The 9,792-nt window shown below is 40.3% G+C and overlaps 1 protein-coding gene across 1 annotated transcript; it reads left to right on the top strand.

Annotated features, from left to right (window-relative positions):
* Positions 1 to 284: 284 nt before the first annotated feature.
* On the top strand, positions 285 to 8,389 carry LOC120470528 (olfactory receptor 52Z1-like). Its single transcript, XM_089121624.1, has 4 exons — positions 285 to 1,228; positions 7,832 to 8,021; positions 8,092 to 8,166; positions 8,312 to 8,389. The coding sequence occupies exons 1-4, from the start codon at positions 285 to 287 to the stop codon at positions 8,387 to 8,389; spliced, it is 1,287 nt and encodes a 428-aa protein (XP_088977750.1).
* Positions 8,390 to 9,792: the final 1,403 nt, after the last annotated feature.

Raw genomic sequence — 9,792 nt, 5'->3', positions numbered from 1 at the left:
GAAGAGTTTGCTCAGTGGTAGGGAAAGACAGAGCAGGGGACAGGTAGATAAGACAGACTGTTTCATGGGAGTACAGGAGAACTTTAAACTAAATATGAAAAACAATCATTTTGCTAATTTCTTATTGATTTTTTATGCTTAAAATGTCCGAATAGGTAATGTTTTGTCACTGTTTTGTACGATTTTAAACGTTTATATTTTCATGTATTTGACATTGAGGTTAACAAGTTTATTTTTGCTGTTTTATTTTTCAAGGTCTGTACTACACACTTTAAAAAAGCAGAATGGGTGACCAATCAAACAACAACTCTTTTACTAGTTTCCAGTTAATCGGGTTCACAGACCTTAAAGGGTACCGGCCTCTACTCTTCATTCCTTTTTGCATAATCTTAATCTATACATTATTTGCTAATGGCATTTTGATTATTGTCATTGCAAAACATAGAAAATTGCATGCTCCCATGTATATTTTAATTGGACTGATTGCAGCTTTGGGGTTTTTTGTGCCCATTTACTTCATTCCAAGGATGTTGGTCGGTTTTTTGTTGGACTGGAATACAATTACACGACATGAATGCCTAATACAAATGTTTTGTATGCATTTTTCTGCTTGTTTTCAGTCCACCATATTGCTTGGGATGGCTGTGGACAGATATTTTGCGATTATTTATCCTTTACGTTACAATGATTTTGTAAATATGACAAACTCACTTATTTTCTCCGCAGTTCTTAGCATTCGGAACGCACTTTCCATTATTGCCATGGTTGGTCTAGTTGTGCCACTTACTTTTTGTAGAACAGATTTGATTTACCACAGTTTCTGTGAGCATACATCTGTTGTCAATCTAGCTTGCAATGATATTTCTAAAAACTATTTAGCTCTTACAGTAGCTTTTGGTATAACATCCGCTGATTGTTTTGTGATATTTTGCTCTTATGTCATCATTTTTGTAGTTATATTTCGCTCTCCTTCTGGTGAATCCCGCCACAAAGCCATCCATACATGCACCACACACATAATGACCATAGTAATAGCCTATATTAGTGTTACTGCTGCATTTGTTGGGTATAGAGTACCTACAATACCCCGGGATATTCGTATCTTAACTAGCGTAATGTATCACCTTGTTCCTGCAATATGTAACCCTATTATTTATGGTCTCAGAACCACAGAAATTAGAACTCAAATTGTGAATCTTTTTAAATTTAATAAAGTTAATAATTCATTGTCAAATGCAGTCCATGTAAAACATTTATAATAAGAGTTTTGGCATTTTCTTTTGCAAAATTGTCTATTGTAAATTTCCAACCAAATTCTTTTTTATTTTTTTCTAGTGTGTTGTTTACCATATTGTCACATTTTAAGTGTGTTTTCATTCATGTCTGTATTTCTTGTCTTGTGTTTTGCTGTCAGTGTGTCGATTGGTTCTGTCATTCTCAGGTTCCCTTGCCTGTTTGTCACCATAGTTACATATTGATTAGCGTTTGAGTTCAGGTGTGTCTAGTTAATAAGTCTCGTTAGTTCCTCTGTTTGCAGCGTACTTAAGCCCTGTGTGTCTTTCTGTTCAGGGTTCTACATTTTGACTATGTTGGTTGTTTATAGTAAGAGAATCTCAAGTGTTTTGTAAAATTTTGTGTTTGTTGAATAAGTTTAATAAGGAGAAGGCACTGCATCTGGATACTGACAACCTTTGTACTGCAACCAATGTTTTGTGACACATATGTGAGTTCATTCTACTCACAACTTGCTCTGTATTGGTATTAAGACTGCTGCTAGTTCCATTGCACTTGATAACTTAATGTTTAAAAAATGTAATTTTCCAATGAACTGCTTTATTTTACTCATGCATTGTAAACTAGAGTTAATTTACAACCAAATTGAATAAACGTGAATGCATTCGTTAATAAATTGCCAAATTGTCATTGTTTTTATAATCCATTAAAACATTAGATTATTGCCATGCATGTCTATAGACTTTTAAACTTCTGCTTGTGGTTAAAGACTGGCAAAAGAAGAAAAACTTCACTGTGAAGATATAGTGTGTAATTGTAATTAGAGTGACCATTGTGATTAACATAAAGACCAAACCATGTTTAGAACCACTTGCGGTTTACTGATAACTCGGCCTTTCCACCTAATGAGGGACATTTGCTTCTTGTAGCTCTTCAAAATTAAACTTTATTTGTTATATTTTTTTGAACACTGAATCTAATACAACAAGTTTAACTATTCAATATGTGTATTGGTCAATCTCAGGCAACTTAATTACATTTTTACAAGGTTTCTAAGCAGAAGATAGATGCATGTTTTCTCAGTCCTGTTATTGAAACTGCCATTTAAAACACATTTAATTAATTCCTGTGTTTTCCACACAAGAAAGTGTTTATTTGAAATAAATTGTTGGTTATTTGTTCAGATAATTTATATTTTTGAAGGGGAAAAAATATCACTGTAAAAAGCACAAAGCTGTTTCATTTTTTAAAAAATTATATAATTTAATTTATTAAACAATTGTATAATGGATGGAACAAAAAAAAATTGGAAAAAAAACAGGAATGAACATTAACAGGAATATGTGTGTGAATGTGTTTATGAGAGAGAGAGTGTACATGACTGTGTGTGCATGAGATTTCTGTGTTGAAGTGATGTACTATGTGCTTGTGGTACTCCACAGCGAAAGAGGTGGAAAGAGAAAGAAGGAGAGAGAGGGGAGAAGGGACGTTAAGACAAAAAGGGGGGAAAGAGAAGGTTTTGGGTGTGCCTCGCGCCTTCTCTTGCAGTAGCTATGCCATGGGTGGGTGTTTCTGGCACCTGCATAGTATGGGTTCTCTCCATCTTCTACAAAGTATAAAAGTCACTTTGTTGTAGACAGGCTTCCTGGAAGTATGGTATTCACATTGTAAAACAATGTCAATTTAAGTAATTCAAACCTTAAAACTATTAATAGTGGTTAATACTATGAAAAGTATTATAACAACTAATATTTACAGTATTACAAAAATTAATAAAAAAAAAAGAGGACTCTACTCACTCCTGTTATTTTTTCTTGAGTAACAGGACTGAAAGTAACAAGATTGAGTTTATACTCAATAGTTTTTTTTTCCACTATTACAGTTCTCAAGGTTTACTAAAGAACCTGAAAAGTGTTGATTATAGCATTATATTCAGATCTATTGCATTATATTTATATCATAGCTTGAAATTTTGCAGTGATGAGCGCTGTAGTTGAATGCAGTGATCTCGTCATTGAAACTCGATTTCTGCATACTAACAAATGCTTTCATCATAACTAACAGTTACAAATACAACTAACAAATACAATGTCAAAAAGAGGATCTGTTGTTGATTAAAGAGACGGTCTGTATCATTGGCCGTTCTATGGCAGCACAAGTGGTCTCAGAGAGACATTTATGGCTAAATCGCTTGGGGATCAGGGAGAAGGGCAGGCCCTTCCTTCTCATTGCCCCCCTTTCGCCTTCTGGCCTCTTTGGCGAGGCGGTAAGAACCGTTGTCGAGAGGCTTCAGGAGGCAGAGCAACAATCAGATATCCCAAGTTGTCAGTTCAGGTCTCATGGGACACCCCCTCCCCCTCCCCCCAAAATAGGAAACATTTTCCCTAGGGGTTCTGGAAAGGGTTAGGAGGGGTTCATTCCTTGTAGCTCCGTACTGACCGGCCCGAATTTGGTTCTCGGACCTTATAAGTCTTCTGGAGAGTCCTCCCTGGTGAGTTCCTATTAGCAGAGATTTTCTTTCCCCCGGTGGTGCTGGTGGTTCAGTACTGGCTTCAGCCTGTTATCCCTGTGACCCGTCATGTCCTGTGGATAAGTTATCTGAGAATATATATAAGAATCTTGAGTCTGCTTCCTGTTCGTCCTATGCCCTGGAAGAGTGGTGGCGTTGCCCCCTCTTACTTGAGGGCGTGGGATCCACTCCATCTCATTTCTGCCTCAACACTGAGGTGTCTGTAGGCAATATCATGATTCTCTGTGCATTCATCATATAAAAATCTATTTGAGTCTGCTTCCTGCTTGTCTTGCTCCCTGGAAGAGTGGTAGTGCTGCTCCCTCCCTCTCCCTCTGCGTGGCAGCCACTCTACTTTTATTTCTGCCTTGACATTGAGGTGCCTGTAGGCAGTATCATGATTCTTTAGGTAATGATCAGGCATCAGATTCCTCCATCGCATGTGTGATAGTCAAGGTCGTAGCCTTGGAGGCCCCTATGTTAGGCCTTGGGCTAGGAGGAGTTAGATCTATCTAGATAAGGGCTAGGAGCTATCCCCCTTTTTCCAAATAGACAGTTGGTTATCTACGGTAACCTCTCATAACTGATGTACGAGGTGCGCTCTTGCCTTCACCTCTGATCTAATATTTCTTTACAGCCTGGGGTCCATTGAGCCACCGGCTCCAGACCTCCCCTTCTTACACAAAATCTTATGACAATCTAGGTTGGATCTGCCTTCTCAGTCCTATTGTCCATGAGTGTGCCAGATGCTTCACACCAAGGCGTTTTTCTCTCAGTGTGGCGGCGTGGGTATTTGTTCCCCAAAGCATAGAGAATTGATGCAGCGGGAGTTCCCTTGTGAAAGAGAATGTCTCAGGTTACGATAGACCCCTTTTCAGTTGATAAACATGGTGACGTTTTTATGTGGGTAGAGCTTAGGTGGAGGCAGAACAATCCCTCTGGCCGCTTCACTAATGCTAGTTAGCAAGGTTTATTAGCTTGTTTTTTTAACAATGACTGAAGAAAATAAGATTTTATCTTAATGTGTAAGGTCACTCACAGTCCAGGACCGCGATTGTTATTTCCAAAAGTTATTTTTAACGGACAGAACCAGATTGGCCGACCCGTAGCCTTCACATGCTCACTCAATGCATAGACGACCTGACAGGATTAACGTTACCTCGGTTGAGTGGCCTGACTTCTACACCTACCTTATAGAGAAACCGATCGTAAAGAGAAACTGAGGGCATATAAATGTTCAGATGCCTATAAGTAAGCGCTGAATGGTCCTGTACAAGACTTGTGTGTACGATCTGCAGTTCCGCCGAGGACACGGACACATAGGACACGCTGGAAAGACTATGTCTCCCGGCTGGCCTGGGAACGCCTCGGTGTCCCCCCAGAAGTGCTAGAGGAAGTGTCTAGGGAGAGGGAAGTCTGGGCATCTCTGCTTAGACTGCTGCCCCCGCGACCCGGCCCTGGATGAAGCGGAAGAAGATGTATGTATGTATGTATGTATGTATAAAGGATTGTTCCTGTGCACCTATGCAACCATTGTGAAGGTGGGGTGCAACCACAGAAACTGAAAATTTTCAGGACAGCAGCATCTGTCTAAAAAACAATCTTAAAATTCTATTTCATCAGAAACGATCTTAAAACAGGGCTTTAATTGTAAAATACTGAACTTGTCCTTTAAGGCAGTCGGTTTCTGTAAGTGAAATTAGTTAACTCGTTATAAGTTTTAATTTCATCCATTTTTACAGTAACATACTGTAGATTGAAGTAAATAACTGGCAACAGTGTTCCGAGTATTTTACTGTAAAAAAAAAAAAAAAAGCCTGGTAAGGTCTAACAGTGTGGTTTAAATCATACTTATCTGACCGATCAGTTTGCAGCCGTAAATGAAGAGATGTCTTATCGGTTCAGTATTGAGTACCACAAGGCTCAGTATTACGACCGTTGCTGCTCACTTGTTCACGTTGCTGTACATGCTACTCTTAGGAGATATCATTAGGAAGCATGGCATTAGTTTTCACTGTTATGCTGATGATACTCAGTTCTATATTTCTTCACGCCCTGATAAAACTTACAAATTCACAAAGTTAACTGAATGCTTAGCTGAGATATAAAATTGGATGACTAGCAATTTCCTACTACTTAATTCTGAAAAAAACAGAGATTCTAATTACTGGACAAAAAAACGTCCTCACGTAATAACCTAGAATACTGTCTAACACTTGATGGCTGCTCTGTCAAGTCTTCGTCGTCTATTAGGAACCTGGGTGTGCTCTTTGATACCAATCTTTTATTTGAAAGTCAAGTGTCTAGTAACTGTAAAACCGCATTTTTCATCTTAAAGATATAACGAAATTACATCATATGCTTTCAATTAAAAATGCAGAACAATTAATTAATGCGTTCATGATATCAAGGCTAGATTATTGAAATGTTCTACTGGATAGTTGCCCTGCATGCTTAATAAACAAACCACAGCTGGTCCAAAATGCAGCAGCTAGAGTTTTTACCAGAACCAGGTAGTTTGAGCATATATTAGCCTTGTTCTGACAAGACTGCATTGACTCCCTATTAAATATAGTATATATATTAAAATATTGCTGATTACTTACAAAGCACCAAATGGTTTAGCTCCCCAGTGCTTGAGCGAGCTCTTAATGCATTATAGTCCTTCATGTCATTTGCGATCTCAAAATTCCTGTCAGTTGATAATACCTAGAATGTCAAAATCGACTGCTGATGGTAGATCCTTTTCTTATTTAGCACCAAAACTTTGGAACAATCTTCCTAACATTGTCCGATAAGCAGACACAATCTGTCAGTTCAAATCTAGACTAAAAACAGATCTCTTTTACCTAGCATACTCATAACACAAAATAGACTTCTATAAACATCTACATTGTAAGGCTGCATAGTTTAGATCAGCCGGAACCGGGAACACTAAGGATGGCGTCTATGCTAATATTAGTCTCTCTGTTTATCCAAGGTTTCCCACAGTCCGCAGGATCCAGATCTGATGAAGGACCATCACCTGGACATGACGACAACGCAGTCCTGAATTGTAAGACAATTAATTTATTGCGAATATCAGGCAGGTTAAAAGCATAAACAAGATGGTCCAGGATGGGTGGAATAATAAGGAACCTCAGAGAAAGAAAAACTGACAGCCATATAGGAAGTTCAGGTAGGGAGCCCCTAAAGGGATGTGGTGGTAGAAAAAAATTAGGATGGGAGAAAAAATTTCTCAAATCTTTTGCATTCCCTCGCAAAACTTTTGCGTTCCCCCGAGAAACTGCATTCCCTCGCAAAACTTTTGTATTCCCTATTTGCGTATTTGCGTTCCCACAATCTTGGTCAGACACTTACTGTTTAATGTCCCGCTGGCGGTGCCTCAGAGCTCCTACGTTAATGGAGCGTTTCGTAGTGTTTGAACTTGGACTCAAATATAAAGAAATGTGGTCAGTGCTTAACTCAAGGAGTTCAGTGAAGTTGGCAATATATTCAAACAGGCTATTCAAAGTTCCCGCATCAATATTCTTGAGCTAAACGTTGTTAAAACACAAACAACACCTATTTACAATCACATTTAACCTGTTCTAAACAATGAGCAACAACCCAATTCTCCTCAAAACGAGCTTTCAGAATGGGTTTCATAATGGGTGCTGAGCACAATAAAGCAGGGTTATTCACTACAGTTCGCTCGCCGTCCGGCGCACTTTCAAGCACGGACCGCAACAGCAGTGAATACGGAAATAGTGAAGCTGCTGTGCAAATGGGCCATAGAACTGGTACTTCCTTCTCTGAGCAATTCGGGGTTTTACAGCTGTTATTTTCTCGTACCCAAGAAGGACGGAGCCCTAAGACCCATCTTAGATCTGAGACATTTGAACAAAGTGCTAATGAAAAGACCGTTCAAAATGCTTACGACCAGGAAAATCCTTGCGCACGTTCGACTGAGGGACTGGTTAATTTCTCTTGATCTGAAAGATGCCTATTTTGAGATTCAGATAATACCCCGTCACAGGCCGTTCTTGAGATTCGCCTTCGACGGTCAGGTATATCAATACACCATCCTTCCATTCGGCCTGTCTCTAGCACCCCGTACGTTTACGAAGTGCATGGACACGGCTCTCGCCCCCTTGAGAACTTGCGAATCATGAACAATCTGGACGACTGGCTGATTTTGGCACAGTCAGAGATAGAACTGCCATCTCACAGAACTGTGCTCCTCAGTCACCTGGAAAGCTTGGGTCGCACAGTCAACTGGACCATAATTGTGGTGCCTGTTTGCCAAAGCGGAAGTCGACCTATTTGCGTCAAAAGATAACGCTCACTGCCCGATGTTCTTTTCAAAGAACGAGGACGCGCTGGCCAAAATCTGGCCAAGCCGCTCGCTGTATGCCTTCCCTACGATCTCTCTGTTGCCAAAGGTGATCAAGATGATCTGGGAAACGCACCACTCAGTGCTCCCCATACCCCCACATTGGGAGAATGAGATTTGGTTCCCGGAGCTGACACGGCTGTCACAAACAGCCTTGTAGCTGATTCCGGTCAGAATAGATCTCTTCTCTCAAGCTCACGGCTCGATCTGGAATCCCCATCCAGAGCACTGGTCTCTGCAACGGGTACCCGTTGCTCTGCCAGAAGGAGTGATGAACACCATTACGCAGTCTAGAGCTCCCTCTACCAGAAAGATTTATGCATCTAAATGGTCTGTCCAAATGGTGCACCGACAAAAGTCAGGGTTTACACTACGTGCTCCGCCCCTTTCAGGCACTCAGAGCAACTTTTTGTTTTCTTCGGTGGGCGCACCAAGGGTCTTGCCGCCTTGAAACAAAGCCTGTCCAGATGGAATGTGGACACAATAGCAGCCGCTTAGGCATCAAAAAGTCTGCAAAACCCCTTTGGCGTCAGGGCTCATTTCACTAAAGGCGTGGCTTTATAGAGTCATGGTGGAGCAGAGCAGTTAGAGGTGCTTGTCATTGCCCCGGAAAGTTTAAAAGGCTATTTAAAAGGTTATTTTTAATGGCAGACCATACATATGCTGAACCACAAGAGAAGAAAACCTCATCACTAAAAAAAGACCAAACACCAAAATAGAACGTAAAAGGAAACATGACCAGAGATAACAAAAAACAAGAGTTACTCGACGAAGTGCTATTAGAAGACATCCTGTCATAGCTTTTTGGTACATAACGCTTACCGTAGATGCAACCCCAGACAGCAATCTGACATTGAATCAATGTGGAAACGACATCTCTCATGACATTGAAACAACGTTGACCAACGTCAGACGCGGCATTCTTCAAAGCTAAATGAAAATCGGTTTGCTTTCATAACGTTGAAACAACGTTGATTTCAAGTTGATTTTCCGTTAGTTTTGAAAGAATGGCGTTGGTTCAACGTTAATTCGATGAGCAAAACAATGTCAGATCAACGTTGTTTCGATGTCATGTTTCCACGTTGATTCAATGACAGTTTGCTATCTGGGACACGCATTTGAAAAAGTGAGGCGCTGGAGAGCACAATTCACTTGAATGCAAAATACAATTTCACCGCTACACTCTTAGAAGGAAAGGTTCTACTGCATATGGGCTATGTGCACAACCGTAGTTTCGAACTTCCGCTTTTGTCAGAAGTTGGCGTATCAGTTTCCGGTCTACGACTGTTCATCCGCATCCACTAATAAACAAAGAAGATGAGTTGCTGCTGTTGTACGAAAAATAAGAGTTCTTAAACACATCTAAGTTTCTAAGAACTGTAGTGGATCTAACGTCCGTTTCACACCCGTTTGCAGTGTGTGTTGCGGTGCAGGAGCGTGCTGTTAGTGCGTTCACATATTATGATGCGTTTGCACAGTGAATAACTGATCCGCGGCTGTACAACAAACACATAGCCTACTTAATATTTTTATTATTTTTTGCGCGTCGATCAAAATGTCTATTTTGTGCAGCCACTGCGCACGAAGGTTGGTGTTTATCAGGAAGCAGTAGAAGCTCAAATGGCTGTTTGTGACTTGAAGCAGAGCAAGTGCCAGTCTCCTAACGCACCATGTA

The sequence above is a fragment of the Pimephales promelas genome, chromosome 16 (genome assembly GCF_988280905.1).
Source record: "Pimephales promelas chromosome 16, fPimPro1.hap1.1, whole genome shotgun sequence".
Taxonomy (NCBI): domain Eukaryota; kingdom Metazoa; phylum Chordata; class Actinopteri; order Cypriniformes; family Leuciscidae; genus Pimephales; species Pimephales promelas.
Note: the sequence above shows the minus strand (reverse complement) of the source record. Positions and strands in the feature narration are given on the sequence as shown.